This window comes from Laccaria bicolor, genomic scaffold (genome assembly GCF_000143565.1).
Source record: "Laccaria bicolor S238N-H82 LACBIscaffold_31 genomic scaffold, whole genome shotgun sequence".
Lineage (NCBI taxonomy): Eukaryota > Fungi > Basidiomycota > Agaricomycetes > Agaricales > Hydnangiaceae > Laccaria > Laccaria bicolor.
This window is the reverse complement of record NW_001889902.1, coordinates 503,714-521,751: the sequence shown is the minus strand read 5'-3', so window position 1 is coordinate 521,751 and position 18,038 is coordinate 503,714. Positions and strand designations below refer to the sequence as shown.

At 42.2% G+C, this 18,038-nt stretch overlaps 5 protein-coding genes across 5 annotated transcripts; 4 read left to right on the top strand and 1 right to left on the bottom strand.

Annotated features, from left to right (window-relative positions):
* Positions 1–129: 129 nt before the first annotated feature.
* On the top strand, positions 130–554 carry LACBIDRAFT_306682 (uncharacterized protein; the record flags this gene model as incomplete). The annotated part of the gene is made up of 1 exon (XM_001885486.1): positions 130–554. The coding sequence occupies one exon, from the start codon at positions 130–132 to the stop codon at positions 358–360; it is 231 nt and encodes a 76-aa protein (XP_001885521.1). The 3' UTR covers positions 361–554.
* Positions 555–755: 201 nt separating this feature from the next.
* On the bottom strand, positions 756–4,309 carry LACBIDRAFT_306681 (uncharacterized protein; the record flags this gene model as incomplete). The annotated part of the gene is made up of 12 exons (XM_001885410.1): positions 756–1,151; positions 1,212–1,502; positions 1,559–1,747; positions 1,803–1,982; positions 2,038–2,137; positions 2,190–2,350; positions 2,404–2,608; positions 2,660–3,090; positions 3,144–3,362; positions 3,415–3,947; positions 4,011–4,058; positions 4,111–4,309. 12 exons carry the CDS (start codon positions 4,307–4,309, stop codon positions 756–758), a joined length of 2,952 nt encoding a protein of 983 aa, XP_001885445.1.
* Positions 4,310–7,560: 3,251 nt separating this feature from the next.
* LACBIDRAFT_331124 (uncharacterized protein) lies at positions 7,561–8,314 on the top strand (the record flags this gene model as incomplete). Its single annotated transcript, XM_001885485.1, has 3 exons — positions 7,561–7,875; positions 8,040–8,205; positions 8,247–8,314. 3 exons carry the CDS (start codon positions 7,561–7,563, stop codon positions 8,312–8,314), a joined length of 549 nt encoding a protein of 182 aa, XP_001885520.1.
* Positions 8,315–8,505: 191 nt separating this feature from the next.
* Positions 8,506–8,756, top strand: LACBIDRAFT_306680 (uncharacterized protein; the record flags this gene model as incomplete). The annotated part of the gene is made up of 2 exons (XM_001885484.1): positions 8,506–8,513; positions 8,564–8,756. 2 exons carry the CDS (start codon positions 8,506–8,508, stop codon positions 8,754–8,756), a joined length of 201 nt encoding a protein of 66 aa, XP_001885519.1.
* A 2,664-nt stretch (positions 8,757–11,420) lies between these two features.
* LACBIDRAFT_306678 (uncharacterized protein) lies at positions 11,421–12,066 on the top strand (the record flags this gene model as incomplete). Its single annotated transcript, XM_001885483.1, has 4 exons — positions 11,421–11,437; positions 11,495–11,644; positions 11,701–11,901; positions 11,952–12,066. The coding sequence occupies 4 exons, from the start codon at positions 11,421–11,423 to the stop codon at positions 12,064–12,066; spliced, it is 483 nt and encodes a 160-aa protein (XP_001885518.1).
* Between the last annotated feature and the right edge of the window lie 5,972 nt (positions 12,067–18,038).

Here is an 18,038-nt window from a genome sequence, read left to right as displayed (position 1 = left end):
TATGTGTGGCACTCATCTTCCTCAGCCTCACATACAAAGACACACCAAGACACTGAAAACCAACCTTGAGCAACAGAACAATTCATTGCAATGTTCAGTGACCTAAATCTACTCTGCGTGCAAGGGGTAATGACTTCATCCTCAACCACATATCCGAATCCATGTCCATTACCAGATACTCATCTGAATATTGTGATCCATAATCTGTTGCAAGTAGTGTTTGAAAGTCCGGTTCGGTCCGGTTTTTTGATGCCCAGGGGCGTTAACCGTAACCGTAACCGGTCTGCCTTTTCCCCAGAAGTCAAAAGACCAGACCGGACCGCAAAAAGACCGCAGACCGCGGTTTTTTGCGGTCTATAGACCAGTTTCGGTCTGCATCAGTTTTAACCGGTTTATGACCGGTCTTTAGGCCAATATTTTAAAATTATGAATCGGTAAATTTATTAACATCTCTAATAGCTTCAAAACGAGCCCAAGAACGTTAAATCCCGTTAGGTATTGGTGCTTCTATAAAATAAGTCTGGTACATCTATTATTCCCAAAAGTAATTTACATTTTAATTCATATCTCTCTCGTTTTTTTACCAAATCGTACGTTCTTGGGTGCGTTTTAAAGGGTATTTAAGGGGCTACAAAAAACCGGTCCAAACCGGTCAAGACCGGTTCACGTTAACCGGTCTTTTTCCGGTCTTTACATTTTAAAAATAAAAGACCGTAACCGCAGGTCCGGTCTTTTGCGGTCTTGGTCCGGTCTGGTTACGGTCTTTTTCCAGTCACGAGACCGGACTTCCAAACACTAGTTGCAAGAAGACCTCCACGAATGATTGATTCAACGGAGATAAAAACTGAGAGTGAGCGATGTCGGGCCTTGACTCGATTGAAGCGAAGGTCATTATCCCGTCCACGATTCTCCAAATCAGGTGGAAGATCCATGGGTAGGATAAGTGCCATGTGATACTCCTTGTCAAGAACTTGAAGTCCAAAAATGTAGAGTAAGCGTGCAAAGATATACTTCTCCTCATCAATCTTGACAATGATGCAATCATATCGTGGCTTGCCATGGAATTTTGGGTTGGCACGAAGAAGGTCGGTGGCTACACACCAGTCATCTTTTGATTCATAGTTAACTCTTAGCAATTGAAAGGGATTGATCTATTGAATTCAGATACCATCATAAGTGGACAAGAGTAGTCTTCAAAGGTCAAAATTTACCTGATCACTTGGTCCAAACCTTACCGATCTTCCAAGATATCTTGTAAAAAAGCGTCCAATCTTCTTGCGAAAATCTTTGAATGCAGAGTCTGCACTGTGTTCATCCTCAAGGTCTGAAAATGCAACTGGTGCACATTGAGAACCCAAGGATACATGGGCCGTTCCAATGATGTTTCGTGTCACCTGGATTTGGCTATCTTCAGCAGATGCTTCTGCCTGGGATAAATCAAGGTAGTCAATGTCATCGCGGATGACAGTTGCAACTAAATTGGCATGATCAAATTTGAGTATCTTATTTATGTCAATTTAAAACAGGACTTTGAATAGTTAGAGAATTTAGCAAATACCTGTGGTGCAACATTCTTGAAATTTGTTCGGAACTTGTAGCTGTTTTTGAATGCACCATGACATTTTTCATTGGGCTTTGTATTATAGTTTCGTGTCACCCCTTTTTGCTGGATATCGTCAAACATATGCTTATGGGTATGTGCTTTTGGAAATGACCACAATTTAGCTGGGTTAAATGGCATATATTCCTATATATATAAAGGTAAATTGTTAAAGGCAATGTAAACCAATTATTGTACATACATGAAGTGCTTTCTCAAAAACCAACAGTTCCTCTCGACCTTTTTGAATAGTTGTCTCTGTATGAACCTTGAGAGATGCATACATATCAAGTTCAACATAGCTTCGCAGAAGCTTGAGTAGCTGATATCCTCGAGGAGATGCTTCCTTTGTAAAAATATTGTGGAGTGCAAAGATAAGAACCTAACCCAGGTCATGAAACTTGAATTTTGAGAGGAAATTCAAAAAGCTGACTTACTTTCGACATGTCCTCATACTTGCTTCCATCAGCAAATTCACCTGTCTTTATAATGGAGGTAAAGTGGTTTAAACCACTCCAAGTAGGGAGAGCATCAACCCTGTAAATAAAGATAAATATATTCTATCTCAAGAAAGAGATCAAATCCATACTGGGTATCAATCAACTTCGAGACACCCTTTCCAAGTTCCTCAGCTACACTTTTAACCTCTTCCCAGATATGATCTGAGAATAAACCTCCATGATATGCATGAAGGCGATCCCAAGAAATTGCTTGGTGAATATCAGTGCGAGGAAATTTCCAAAAAACATTCTTTGGAAGTAAGTCATCAGTGAAATATATGAATCAACCCATTTGAATGTTACCTCAACATCCCGAAGACCAACATTCTTCAAGGTTTCTTCTGTCTCAGAGGCATTAAGTCCTATTGTGGACTTGTAAATCTTTTCCATGTCAGAGGAAAAACGAAGGGGAAAGTCTGATGAAAGGTTGGCAAGCTGATCCCCAGGAATGAGGCAGACTGGGCAGGGAAATTTGCTGTTGACCCCACGAATGAGGGCAATAACACATCTGCACAGAAAATTGTGAAGTTCAATGTAAATTGCAGATGTCAATACTTACTGCTCCTCATAGTCTGCAGATGCAATAAGCACAATGGGAAACATCCACCGTTCAATATCAGCAGTTGTTAGGTGGTAGCCAGTTTCTGCATATTGCTCAACAGACTTCAAGATTTCATAGAATGCCTTATGCCAGACAACTCTTTTGAAATTCACATATTTCTTTTTTCCAGTTTCACCTGAGTCTTCTTGCAACTGCATGGCTCTATGGGTAAGCTGCATGCAATTATAATTGATGAGAAATCTTCTTACAACTGGAAACCATCCAACACAAACTCTTTTCCCCCTCTTTTCCCCATTTCGAATCGATGTTGGAAGATGGGCACAAACAGCAATGGCAGGGTAGCCCTTTGCAGTGCCAAAGGATGATAGCCTGTTTTTATCTGCATACACCATGAAAAAAAAAGGAACTGCTCCTGGTGGAAGCGATGCCTAGTTGATCATTAGATATCATGATAATGAGCAGATGGGACTTCACAATTTACTTGAATTTCCCACCATGCATCAGCTGTCCAGGGCTCATCAATGAATCGTTCATAAGTCTCCCCATTAAATCTGTAATGATGTTCAGCATCCCAATGAAATTCCCTGGAAAGGTGGGGGTCGAGAAGAAGTTCCTCAGCCCAACTCCACAATGGACGCGTCCAAACGTCAAAGGGTTTATCTTCATCATTATACTCTACTGTGATTGTTGTTTTCTCAAACTAATATAGTCAGATCACTTTTCCACCTGCAGGTGAACAAAATTCTGCTTACCTTAGTTGCCCGATTTGCAGCATTCTCCCAAATTTTTGACAAGTCAGGTTCATTTTTCAAGGTAAAAGACTTGGGGTCTAGAATACATCGATGTATGAGGGAGATGAGTTCATTCGTTTGATTCTTATTCATGTGGGTATCAAGAATCAATTCTGCCAGTTCAAAATCGAGACGAGAACGGAAAGGTTTCCATGGCTCGGGATCAACTGGAATGTCAACACTATCGAGATCCTGGAAATTGCTTTTGTACTCATCAAAGCTAAAGAATTGAGGTTGGCGTCTGCTTCTTGAATGGTACTCCACTTTGATGTCATTGAGCTGTGGTGCCTGCTCAAATGGACTAGAGGACCCTTCGTCAGTATGGACTTCACCATGGGGCTCGGTGTTGTTGTTATCGGTGTTGTTGATCGTTTCATTTTCATTGAATATTGCTATGTTTGCATCATAGGCTGGGTAACATAAGCAGATGTGTGCTATCAAGTAATACTTACTATTTTCCACATTTCCTGCTTGCAATTGAGTATGTGTATACCCTAGATTGAACTGATCAGCTTGGAAAATCAAGAAAAAAGTGGAAGGGAGGAAATGAATGCTACCAAGAGGAGTGTAGGCAGAGCTTGGCCCAATCACAGGGATAAAAGGGTCTGGACCAAGGCTATTAGCCAGTAATATGCCATCAAGCACTGTACAGCTTACCCAATAACCCCTCTTGTTGTACCTGTTCCTCAAATGCCCTGGATCTTGCATCTGAAGCAACTGCCTCAGGATGAGATTTGCATGATTTTTGGTGCTGTGTTATGCCCTTTGACTTGAAAGGAAGCCCGCAAAAAGTGCATAGAGGGTCTAAAACAGAAGGCTTTAGTGTTCCTTTTGGACCTTTCCCTTTGGGAGGCATTGGGAATGAGGAGGGACGACAGACGCGCATTCAGCGCAGCGCGCGCACTTTGATTACAGGACAAACATTGATCTTATAATGCAACGTGACCATTATAACGTGACTACAATAGCTCCCGATAGCCTTGTAATTTATTATTATTGTAAGGCATCACGGATTTTTCCGACATCTGAGGCTATTTCCGGTCATGTCACCCCCTTTTGCGCACAGACCCGCCCCCTGCTCACCAGGGACACTGTGCAGGTCATGCTGGTTGAAACTCAACCTAACATAGGTCGCATTCAACCGCTTTTTAGGTTGATCTTCATCAACCTTGGTCCTTAGGTAAGTTAGGTTGGTATTCAACCTGGGTCACTTTGGTTGATTAACAACCTAAAATGGCTGTTTTCAAATTTCAACCTAAGCCTTCTGAGGCTGTTATACCAGTTAATTTCAACCTATCATTGGTTAGTTTTAACTTAGATGATGGTTGATATTTGACTAATAATGAAGTGATTCTGATAAAAACATTATATATTGCTTGTATGATAGGACACCAGTGCGCTACTGCTAGTGATGGTACACTGGGTTGAGACTATGATAAAAAAGACCATTGGAGATCACTGCAATGCATAATGAGTGAGGAAAAGCTCAGACAGGAAAGGGAAATATACAGACTTACTGACATGTTTGAACTCCAGTCCAGTTCAGATTTGTGAATATTGTTATAATGGTACAGTATGTAGTGAAGTCCAGCAGAATCCAGTGGAATCCAGTGGAATCCAAGTGGATTATGTGGGGGATGGGAAAGTATTGATGCAAAACCATGGGCTTAGTCTGTCCACCACATGTGAGATACCTATATGCAAAGAAAGCCCCACACTGATGCCACCTATCCTTTTTTCCCCAGGACATCCATCCTCGAGCTTCCTCCAGAGCAGCAGCAGCAGACTGATGCATGTCTAGTGATGAGCACGGGTAACCCGCAGGTGTTTTCACACCTACCTTTACCCTTACCCGATGCAAACCCGTACCCTTTCCATGGGTAAGGGTATTTCAGGGGTGGGGGTAGGGGTTTGTACAGGGTTTGGGGGGGTCGAAAACCCACAACGGGTGGACGTTAGGGTCAAGTATAATGTACACTACGTAGTCTAATCAATCAGTACATAAGTCAAGGTGACGCCCCCCTCTTCTTGTCGTGTCATCAGATATCGTTGTGTCGGTTGTTTGACCGTCCACTGTCATTGTCGTGGCATTGTTGTTGTCATGGCGTGGTGTCATCGTTGACATGCCAGGTCGTCGCCATCACCTGTCATCCATTCGGCTGGTGATGTGGTGTCGCCTCGTTGTTGTTGTTGTTGGCATGTGTAGTGGTGGTTCGGGGCATTGAACCACGGTTGGGGAAGGTGGTGGTGGTTAGTCGTGGTGGTTAAAGTGTGGTTTGGTCGTTGTTGGTTGTCACGTCACTGACGTGGCACCTGTTTGTTGTGTGAAGAAAGGAAAGGGTGTGGGGGAGGGATCACATTGCGCACCTGAACTAATGTGGGCAGTGACGACGATTGCGTTGTCACTGTCTGGACGACGTGCCAGGTCACTGTCAGCCATTGGGCTGCTGACATGGCGTTGCCACGTTGTCGTTATTGTCGACGTGTGCATTGGTGGTTCAGAACGTCGAACGGTGGTGGTTGCGGAAGGTGGGGTTGTTGGTCGCGGTTGTGGGAGGTCGTCGATGTGGATGGTTGTTGAGAAAGAAAAGTGTTTGTTTGTTCTTGATGTATGTAACATTCCTGGCAAACACCGCTCATGCAGCTATTACATAATCTGTTGACCACCCTTGACTTACCCTCACAAAAACCCCCAACCCTTGTCAAGGGTTGGGGTTTTTTGAGGGTCAGAAAATCCTAACCTCTACCCTTACCCTCCTTACCCTTACCCTTGTACCCCTAAGGGTTTGCAAACCCTTGCACATCACTATGCATGTCTAGCCAGTCAGAGGCATCAGAGCCAGCACAAAGCCCGATGAATCAACAGCCTTCATCAACAATGGGTATGGAGAATCTATTGGGCAGGAGTTGATAAAATCCATTGAATAGTGACATAGAGATACCTAAGTGCTGTCCCAAACGACCTTCTGCATCTTAAACCGCAACTGAGGCCCAACCAGCTGCTCTAGTAATAAAATATAGATAAAGTAGCCCACCTCAGAGTCAGACACAAGTGTGATGATGACTGAGGTGAGGGAAATGAAGTTCATAGGTTTATATACAAAAGTTTTGGTGGCCTGGACTAAAGACTAGCAAATAGTGGAAGTATATTTACAAGGGATAAAAAGAAAAAGTGATTGAAGTGTGCAAATAAAATGTGTAAACAAGAGAGCTCACAAGGTGTCTCTTCTAACAGCCTGAGCTGCCCAAATCTGGGCCATAACCATGGCTTTTAGGCCAAGCTGGGCCTGCACATCACTATTTCACAATTCCTTCAAGATTAGGCACGCAGGGACTTCATCTTGATGAAGTCCATGGTTAGGGCTGCGCACCACTGCCGAACTTACGATGTACAGCTGTGAATAAATGGCCCCCACACCGTATTGTGTGCCTCAGTGAAAGTCATCTATCGGTACGGCGACGGTACGGTAGATAACCGACAAGAATAATAGTTGATGGTCGGAAATGGCCGTTGTCGGTGTTTTAATTTCAAACGTTATCAACAGTCTCCTGCGGTCGACAAATCATCATTCGTTCCTTGTTCTTAGTGTTTAAAGGTTCAGTTCAGTCCGGTTTTTTGCCCCGAAAACGCGCAACCGTGGACCGCAACCAGTCCAGGACCGACCCAGATATTGAGGGAACCGAACCGAACCACCTAGGACCGGTCTTTTGCAGTCCATGATACCGGTTCAGACCGATCCAGACCGGTTTTTTTGCATATAATTTATTATACCCATATAAACCATTTATATCTCGACTATTATTACTCTGAAAAATAAACGGGTTATATAAAATAGTAAAGCATGTAAATACCCGTCATTCTACCAATTTTCAAGAGATTTAATGAAGATTTGACATAGCTATGACTGAAACTGAATTACATCTCCTAGAGACTTGGGTAAAATATGGATTTGGTTATATCTTTCTCAATTCTTAACCGTTTTTGATGAAACAAAAACCCAATAAAAGGCAATAAACGTGGTTACAAGGCTATGTAACGCACGTGACCGTTTAACCGGTCGCAACCGATTAAAACTGGTCTTTGAACGGTTTTAAAAGATTTTCGAAATGAGGCAACTGGCAACCGGACCAACCCCAAATTGGGGCAACTGCAACCGAAAAAAAGACCGGACCATGGTCCGGTTCAGTTCGGTCCACCAGCTTTTTGCGGTCCTATGGACTGAACCTTTAAACACTACTTGTTCTCAATGCGACGTGCCTACAGATATCTGTCGCATCATTGTCTTTCATCCCATAGGAACCTGTCACAGCACTACTTCTTACTTTTTCACTCCTTCTGTACACTATGCCATGAATGAAAAGGCTTCTTTCTGTCGTAATCAAGTTTGTGAATTCCGCATGCCCAAGGCGATTCTTTCAAAGGTTTGTACACTTATGCCCCCTCATAATCTTTTATGTGCATTTCAAATTCTAACAATCCTTGTGGCTGACAACAGTGATTTCTTGATATATTGCGGCTTGCAATTTCACCATGAAACACAGGGAAATGTGCCTGCGAGCTCCATATTTATATGGTATGTTTTCAGAGGAGACACTACGCACTCTTTTCCACAATGCCTACAGAACTTGGATGCGCTATGGACACATCTGGTCAACTCAAAGATGCCGACGACATAGATTGGTACCAATCTGAATCAGACAGCCGCTCTCTTCCACGTCTTGCTGCATCCACGTTGCCTGCTGTGATAACAGGTCAATTTCTTTTTTTATTCTTGAACAACATCTGATTCCAGCACTTCAGATGGTCGACGAAGTGGTCAAGGGGCGAAAATGGCTGACTATATTGCAGCTGAGGCCTTAGATTCTGACGGCGAGCCAATCCTGCCAAAGCAACCTTGAGCGGCAAATCGTGCCAAATGCTCTTGCAAGCCCCACACAAAGAAACTTAAGCCGGATACTGGTGTTGAGAGCGATGACGACGATGACAACTTCACGACGGGTTCATCGGATTCAGAGTCCAGCAACAGCTCTATTGAAGTTGAAGCAGTTCGAATGCAGAGGTATGTCGCTTTTGTTTCCACTGGCTTTTTTACTCATCAACAATTGTCAGCTTGCCTCTGTCCTTCTCTCAAAGACTCTCCCAACGACGGGCCGCAGATCTGGAACAAAAAAACGAAAGCGTACTGCCCCAACCATTATCAAGGTTGAGGACGAGGACAGTCCACATCGAGTTTCCGAACGCTCTCCGAGTCCAGATGATGAAAACACTATTTTGGAAGAGATCTGACCTTTGGATCAAGTAGGACCATCATCTAGTAACAAGACAAAGAGTAAAGTATGTTTGTGTTAGATTTTCTTGTATGATTGACTAATAAACAACCCATTTAGTCTGCAACAAAGAATCCCATATACTATTTCTATAAAAGCGTCGCCCGTGGTGCTGATGGGGGGGTTGGGAACCCTGGCGACAAACATTTCCAGTGCTGCCACAGTAATCGCAAAATTTTCACTCTCAAGAAAACCGGAAAATTGAACCTCACATTGATACGGAGTGTAACAATACACCCGTAAAAATGCGAATTTTAGCGATTTCTCCTATAAAACCTCCTATAGTAGAAATACAGTCACATTGATCATAAGGATCATTAGACGCAACCCGGTCTAGTCGATTAAAGTCTACATCCGAGAAATGTGCACGCCTTAGACAGTAGGAATTGCGGTCGGTTCGTGACCGAATCACCTCAATATACTCGAAGTCTAATAAAAGGCTACACTACCATGAAATAGTACGCTACCGAGTGTTCTAGAGTAAAAACACCCCCACACAGGGTGTTGGAGTTTACACCAAACCAGGGTCTCACTTTATTATGGATTAAAAGATATTAATTCTAAAGATAAACGCGCGAGCGTAGAAACTCGACGCGTACCTGACGCGAGAAGTCATTCGGTCACGTGCTACGAAGCATGATCCAAGAAGTCATGTGGAGAGACGCATCACGCGCATCACAAATCATGGCATCATTGACCCAAGAAAACTAAGCTTTGTGAAATATTCCGAAGCCTGCCAAAAGAGAAAAACTATGAACGATTTGCCGTGCGGTCCGAGGCCCAGGCATAGTATCTAATAATAGAGAGAAAAATCACTAAGCGGACCGTTCATCTCGGCTGAACCGATCGTGAAAACCGTTTACGGCGATTCCCGCGTACGCATCAATACTGATGTGTCACGTCGCCACAATAGAGAAAACACTACGAAAACTTAAAAGAAGTCAGCTCAGTTGTGCCACACACAACCGAGCCACTTCAAACCTTTACTAAAAATCAGCATTAATTCGTCCGACCTCTCGGACAACACACGGACATGTAAATATAAATAGAAAACATAGAATAGTATAAAAAGAGGACGCGCGCAGGCTGAAATGCAAGGAATTATCCCCCGCGTTGACCAGCTGTCACACTCCCAGTAGCATCTGAGGTAGTGGATAAGTTTGTAATCAATTTAAGGACTTTTCTTCGCAGACATAAGTAACGTGTGCCCGGAACCAGCGTGTTAAGTGGGGATCACAAAGCTTTTGTAAGGTTGTCTCGTCAATTAGTAAGAGAGCTCTCTACTATTACCGAGGAATCCAAGTGAGCGTGCTTGAAGAGTCTTTAAGACTAGTTTGGACCGCATCAGAGGCATAATACAAGCTCAAGGGAGTTATAAAAGTCTACAAAGCACAATTTCCTTGTCATTTCTTCATATACAGTTAGAACGCAATCCCAGAACACCGAGACAGTCCCAATAAAAGCTGTTTCCCTTTGAAGACTACTAAGTTTCGAATTCTATACTGTGTCCGCACGTAAAACAATACCTTTTGTTCCAAAAAGGTCTACTAGACTTAGACAAGTGATATAAAATATACAAAAAAACGTTTCCATGAACTTCTACTTAAGTTCTAACAAAACAAGTGTGGTAATTCTGTTTACCGTACGAACCCGAACTCGAAGTACCGAGCATGTACCTGTGGTGATAAGTGTTTAAGGTGTTTGTGTGTGTGTGTGTTGTTTAGGTGTTCACGCATCTTGTCAGTGCGTCCGATTACACTATTCTCACTCCTGCGTGACATGGTCTTCTCAACATGTAAGTAACATAATTGCGACACATCACCGTAGCCTAACTCTGTTGTTTTTAGCCATGGTAAACAACTTGAAAGCATGCTCGCCAAGCATGTTCCAGCTCTTCGTCGCGTTGAAAGAGAGGCCTTCCAATCAACTTATTACTGAGGACGAAATCCAAATCACTTCCGGCAAAAAGGTCCTTGACCCTGGAAAATCCAAGGAGTTCTTCAAGAACCTCAAGATGGCTTCTGAAAACATTCGTGCCACATTCGAAAAGCAGGCCGTCAATGCTGCCGTAAGTCATTTGATACTTTTATTTGTTGTTTAAAAGTCGCTTATAATTCATAGAATCCTTGGGATCAAGGAAAATTCGAGCAGCTCCTTGCTGAATGGATCGTAGTCTGTGACCAGCCATTCGAAGAGGTCGATAGGCCTGAGCTTCGTGAGCTCTTAACATACACCCACCATCCCGCTCCCACCCTCCAAATTCCACACCGCGACGCTATTAAACATCGAGTAATGGAGATGGGTGAAGATAGTATGGAGTCCACCAAGCAAATGTTCAAGGTAAGAATCAATGTTTCAATTCTGAATGGAATATGTCTCATATTGTCATCAGGATGAGGTCCCCGGAAAGATCAGCCTCTCGCTCGACGCTTGGACATCCAGTAATAACTACGCTTTTCTTGCCATCATCGCCCATTATGTAAATAAGGAAGGAAAGCTAGGTAACTAATAATTCCTGTCATTATTCTTACAGAGTATTTACATACTTAAAGAATAATTGCTCATTGATTTTCGAGAGCTCATTGGTGAACATTCAGGTGAAAACATGGCAGAAGTCGTATGGGAGACATTAAAACGATATGGAATTGAAGACTGTGTGAGTAATTTTTCAATTAAAAGTTCATGAGAAATGAACCGTTAATTTCACACACAGATTTTTGCATTTATGCTTGACAATGCTTCAAACAATGATACTATGGTCGAAGGAATTGAGTCCTGAGCAGCCAAAGAGGGTATCCATCTCAACGCGGCTTGGGCCCGTCTTCATTGCATGCCACACACTATCCATCTTGCCACCATCAAGGTTCATCTCATCAATTATTTGTAGTTTATGATACTGAAGCTCATGTTACCCTGCAGTTACTTGAGGCAATCGGGGCCATCTCCAAGACGGAAGCCCAAAAGGCCATGTCCAGAAGTGGCAATTATCAAGATTCCACATCAGCACCTCTTGGTCGTTCTCATGATGACAACACTGCTGCGCAAGCTGACGGAGACCAAGAGGAGGAGGTTAGTTTATCCCCTGATGCATCGGGCAATATATTGCCTGCCATTGAAAAGGTGAGTCGATTGTTTACATAGCTTAAGTCTTGAGCTGATGATATTTTGAGCTTCGTAAAGTCATCTGCACAATTCGTTCCAGCCCTCAGTGGAAGTAGGCATGGTTCAAGCAACTTGAAGACTCATTTCGGGGCAAGAACGGTGTTGAGCGACAACGTGCATTGATGCTTATCTTAGATGTTAAAACTTGTTGGTCTTCAACACATCAAATGCTGCGTACGTCAACTTCTGTATTCTTCTTTTGTTGGTCATTACTCAGTAGTCATGTAGGACGTGCCTTAGACTTTGCGAAGGAAATCGATGAGTTCATTGGGTGCCACCGAGATCTCTGTGCATTGGAGCTCGATGCCGCTGACTGGTCAGCCATATGTCTTGTTGCAGGCTGGCTCAAGGTCTTTCGTTCGGCTACTACTGACATGTCCAAGACGAAGGAGCCCATGCCATTTTCCATGGATTACAAGACCATGTTCACCAAGCGTTGGCAGATCTTCCTGACTCTGCACCACATCAATTGAGAAACGGCTTGATTGAGGCTCACAAAAAACTCAGTGACTACTATTATCGCTCGGATGAGTCCCCATATTATACTTGGGCTTCTTGTATGCTTTATTCCTTCCTCTACTTCGTTTTTTCTTTCTGAAATTTGACCTTTATTTCCAGTACTTGATCCTCAGATCATGTATGTAAGGCTTAGAAGAGACTGCGCTTCGGACCCCACACTTCTCGCTGATTTGAACAACACGCGGGATCAATTGAAGACATTTTTCAACAAAAACTATGCAAATCAGACTTATCGAACCCCTGTTCAATCATCGCAATCAAGTTCATCCATTCTTTCAGCCAGTGGTAGTGCCCCCCACTCACCTGAAAAGGTAAATTTGACATCGCACTACCAAAAGGAAGACTGGGTAGTCGTCAACAAGCTGGATGAGTTTTACAAGTTAACACACAAAGACTTTGATACCTGTAAACCCCTGGAATGGTGGCTTGGGAGACGGTCACAATTTCCTAACCTCTATCGCCTTGCGCGTGACCTTTTCTCAATTCCAGGTATGTTCATCAATGTTTTTAAGTTCATTTTCAATCTCACCAGTACCACAGGTTCTGCAGTTGCCGTTGAACATATATTTTCCAGGGGGCATGATACTATCTCTCTACGATGTGCCAGCCTCATTCCAGATACCATCAGAGTGCTGATGTTGGTTAAAAATCGCCTCAGGCTTGCACATGTCAACCTTACAAAGAAAGATCAATGCTAATATATACCTCCAGTAGCTAGTGTTAATTAAATTACTTTTCTTTCCTTGTAAGCCACCGAACACGGCCGTTTACGGTCGTGTTCTGCACTGACTGTACCACGGTTGGCTTGCAGATTACTCGACGGTAACGGTTTCGGTGTACCCGACACCATCATGCAACCAAATGCATACGGCCATATACCGTTACAGTATGGTGTGCACCCCTAGTCCATGGTGCCCCAATAGTACAAAGTGTAACAATACACCCATAAAAATGCGAAATTTAGCGAATTCTCCTATAAAACCTTCTATAGTAGAATACAATCACTTTGATCATAAGGATCGTTAGACACAGCCTGGTCTAGTCAATTAAAGTCTACCTCTGAGAAATGTGCACACCTCAGGCTGTAGGAATTGTGGTCGGTTCGTGATTGAATCACTTCAATATACTTGAAGTCTAATAAAAGGCTACACTACCATGAAATAGTACACTACAGAGTGTTCTAGAGTAAAGACACCTCAGCACAGGGTGTTGGAGTTTACACCAAACCTGGGTCTCATCTTATTATCGATTAAAAGATATTAATTCTAAGATAAACGCGCAAGTGTAGAAACTCGACGCATACCTGACACAAGAAGTCATTTGGTCACGTGCTACGAAGCATGATCCAAGAAGTCATGTGGTGAGACACATCACGTGCATCAACACATCATAAATCATGGCATCATTGACCCAAGAAAACTCAACTTCATGAAATATTCCGAAGTCTACCAAGAGAGAAAAACTATGAACAATTTGCTGTGCAGTCTGAGACCCATGTGTAGCATCTAATAATAGAGAGAAAATCAGTAAGTGGACCGTTCGCCTTGGCTCAACCGATCATGAAAACTGTCTACGGCAGTTCCCATGTACGCATCAATACTGATGTGTCACATTGCCACAATAGAAAAAACACTACGAAAACTTAAAAGAAGTCAGCTCAGTTGTCACTTCAGTCACCCATTTTTGGGTACCTATGAGGTTATCCAATTCTTTGAATTAGGGAACCTTAGTGGTACCCCATTCCAGAGTGGTATGACCCTCATACCAATTCCATCATACCATGGTATGGATGCCACATACCATTCCACCTCATACCATACCATACCATACCATACCATACCATACCATACCATTCCATTCCATACCATACCATTCCATACCATTCCATACCATACCATACCATACCATACCATCATTCCATAGCTGTCACAGGGTGTCTGGGGTCCTTTTTACAAAATATGAAAATTATTTCTCCAGGCTGTAATACTGATCCATTGGGCTCCATTTTTTGTGGACTGGTTCTTCAGATTTCTTCTGACATTTTAAGCTACAAGTGGAGGCTATAGGGTGAACTTGATCTTTTGAAAATTCACTTGAAAATTAGCTTGATTGGGCTTTATCCCAGGGTTTGGCCATTTTCACTGTGGATAATCCATCACAAGCCACTTAAAAGTGTATATCTTGCCAGGCCATTTATATTCATGACAAATAAATTAATGTTGTATCCATCACAATGGCATGGCCTCTGAAGGAAAACAAGAATTTTGCAAGACTTTATTTATTGCAAAGGCATGAACTTTAGCCAAATTACTACCCAAGGCAAGGATGCCTTCTTCAGATAGAATATGTTCAAAATTTGCCATTTATGAAAAAGTACGGGGTCATTCCATAGGAATGGGATCATCAAAAAACTTGGATTTGGAATCTCCTCATATTTGCCACTCAGCAGAGCTGGCATTGTGGGGAATTTTGATTTGAACATTTGAACACAAGCAGGCCAAGACTTCTAATTACAAGCTTCAAGGTATCATTATTAAATATAGCTATTCTAATTTAAATCAAAATTCTGTCTTTCATACAATTAATCAGGGATGGTGAAGAAGTCCATGACATTGACAGCAATATGAACAAATGCTATGGACATTCACCTATGAGGGAGCAACTTGGGAGATGCTCTTGGAACAGATTGCCAATTCCTTATCCCACATGTCTTCAGAATCATACAATAGAGATGGAATCATACCATGAGTATGGAACCATACCATACCATGGGCATGGAATCATACCATGGGGTGGAATCATACCATACCATGGAAATGGAATCATACCATGGAAATGGAATCATACCATGGGGGTGGAATCATACCATACCATGGAAATGGAATCATACCATGAGCATGGAATCATACCATACCATGGGAATGGGATCATACCATGGGAATGGAATCATACCATACCATACAGAGATTTGCTTACAACACCCCATACCATGGTATTGCACCCTTATACCATACCATGGTACTCCACTCCCATACCATACCATGTTGTTTGATGTNTGAGGTGCTGTTCTCAGGATCCAGTGTGAATTTCTAAATATGGAAGGTGTGGCTATGCTCAATGAAAAAGAGATTGATGGGATAGATGCTTAAAATATCACAGGAACCATAATCTATGCAGAGGAAGGCAGAAAACCCTCATTTCGAAGTTTGTTTACATATATTTACCAATAGCTTTAACCAAAGTAAGGCTACAAAAATTGTAGTGTCCGCTTTTTTCATTAGAAAAGACAAGCTTAGTTAGAAAACTTTGAAGTGTGCGCTTTGATGTGCGCACTATTTCCTAATTGGGCCATTTCCTAATTGGGAAAAGCGTTACACTTTTTTCTGCCACACCTAATGTCAGGCACAGTGCGCATTTAGGTTGGGAACTGTTTCCCACGCTCTTTGGGCCACAAGAGTTAGTGGCTAGCTTAGTGTTGTCATTGTTAATGACGATGTGCGCACTATTTCCTAATTGGGCCATTTCCTAATCAGGAAAAGCGTTACACTTTTTTCTGCCACCTAATGTCAGGCACAGTGCGCATTTAGGTTGGGAACTGTTTCCCACACTCTTTGGGCCACAAGAGTTAGTGGCTAGCTTAGTGTTGTCATTGTTAATGATGATGTGCGCACCATCAGGTCTACCCCCATATACCTACATAGATAATAGGAGACTACAACATATCAGAAAAGCAGACCACAAACTTTTGTAATGAAAAAGCGGACACTACAAACTTTTATAATGAAAAAAGCGCACACTACAAGCCTTTGTAATGAAAAAAGCGAAGACTACAAACTTTTGTAGTCCAAAAAATGCACACTACAAACTTTGTCATTAACACAACCAGAAGACTACAAACCTTTGTAATGAAAAAAGCGCACACTACAAACTTTTGTAGTCTAAAAAAGCGCACACTAGTAAATTTGTAGTGAACACAAGCAGAAGACTACAAACTTTTGTAATGAAAAAAGCGCACACTACAAACTTTTGTAGTCTAAAAAAGCGCACACTAGTAATTTTGTAGTCTAAAAAAGCGCACACTAGTAATTTTGTAGTGAACATAAGCAGAACACTACAAACATTTGTAATGAAAAAAGCGCACACTACAAACTTTTGTAGTCTAAAAAAGCGCACACTAGTAATTTTGTAGTGAACATAAGCAGAACACTACAAACTTTTGTAATGAAAAAAGCGCACACTACAAACTTTTGTAGTCTAAAAAAGCGGAGACTACAAACTGAAGTGGTATTATGTAATGACTTTCCCAATTGGGAAATATGCGAACATCATCATGAACAATGACAACACTAAGCTAGCCACTAACTCTTGTGGCCCAAAGAGCGTGGGAAACAGTTCCCAACCTAAATGCGCACTGTGCCTGACATTAGGTGTGGCAGAAAAAAGTGTAACGCTTTTCCTGATTAGGAAATGGCCCAATTAGGAAATAGTGCGCACATCATCATTAACAATGACAACACTAAGCTAGCCACTAACTCTTGTGGCCCAAAGAGCGTGGGAAACAGTTCCCAACCTAAATGCGCACTGTGCCTGACATTAGGTGTGGCAGAAAAAAGTGTAACGCTTTTCCCAATTAGGAAATGGCCCAATTAGGAAATAGTGCGCACATCAAAGCGCACACTACAAAGTTTTCTAACTAAGCTTGTCTTTTCTAATGAAAAAAGCGGACACTACAATTTTTGTAGCCTTACTTTGGTTAAAGCTATTGGTAAATATATGTAAACAAACTTCGAAATGAGGGTTTTCTGCCTTCCTCTGTATAGATTATGGTTCCTGTGATATTTTAAGCATCTATCCCATCAATCTCTTTTTCATTGAGCATAGCCACACCTTCCATATTTAGAAATTCACACTGGATCCTGAGAACAGCACCTCAAACATCAAACAACATGGTATGGTATGGGAGTGGAGTACCATGGTATGGTATAAGGGTGCAATACCATGGTATGGTATGGGGGTGCAATACCATGGTATGGGGTGTTGTAAGCAAATCTCTGTATGGTATGGTATGATTCCATTCCCATGGTATGATCCCATTCCCATGGTATGGTATGATTCCATGCTCATGGTATGATTCCATTTCCATGGTATGGTATGATTCCACCCCCATGGTATGATTCCATTTCCATGGTATGATTCCATTTCCATGGTATGGTATGATTCCACCCCATGGTATGATTCCATGCCCATGGTATGGTATGGTTCCATACTCATGGTATGATTCCATCTCTATTGTATGATTCTGAAGACATGTGGGATAAGGAATTGGCAATCTGTTCCAAGAGCATCTCCCAAGTTGCTCCCTCATAGGTGAATGTCCATAGCATTTGTTCATATTGCTGTCAATGTCATGGACTTCTTCACCATCCCTGATTAATTGTATGAAAGACAGAATTTTGATTTAAATTAGAATAGCTATATTTAATAATGATACCTTGAAGCTTGTAATTAGAAGTCTTGGCCTGCTTGTGTTCAAATGTTCAAATCAAAATTCCCCACAATGCCAGCTCTGCTGAGTG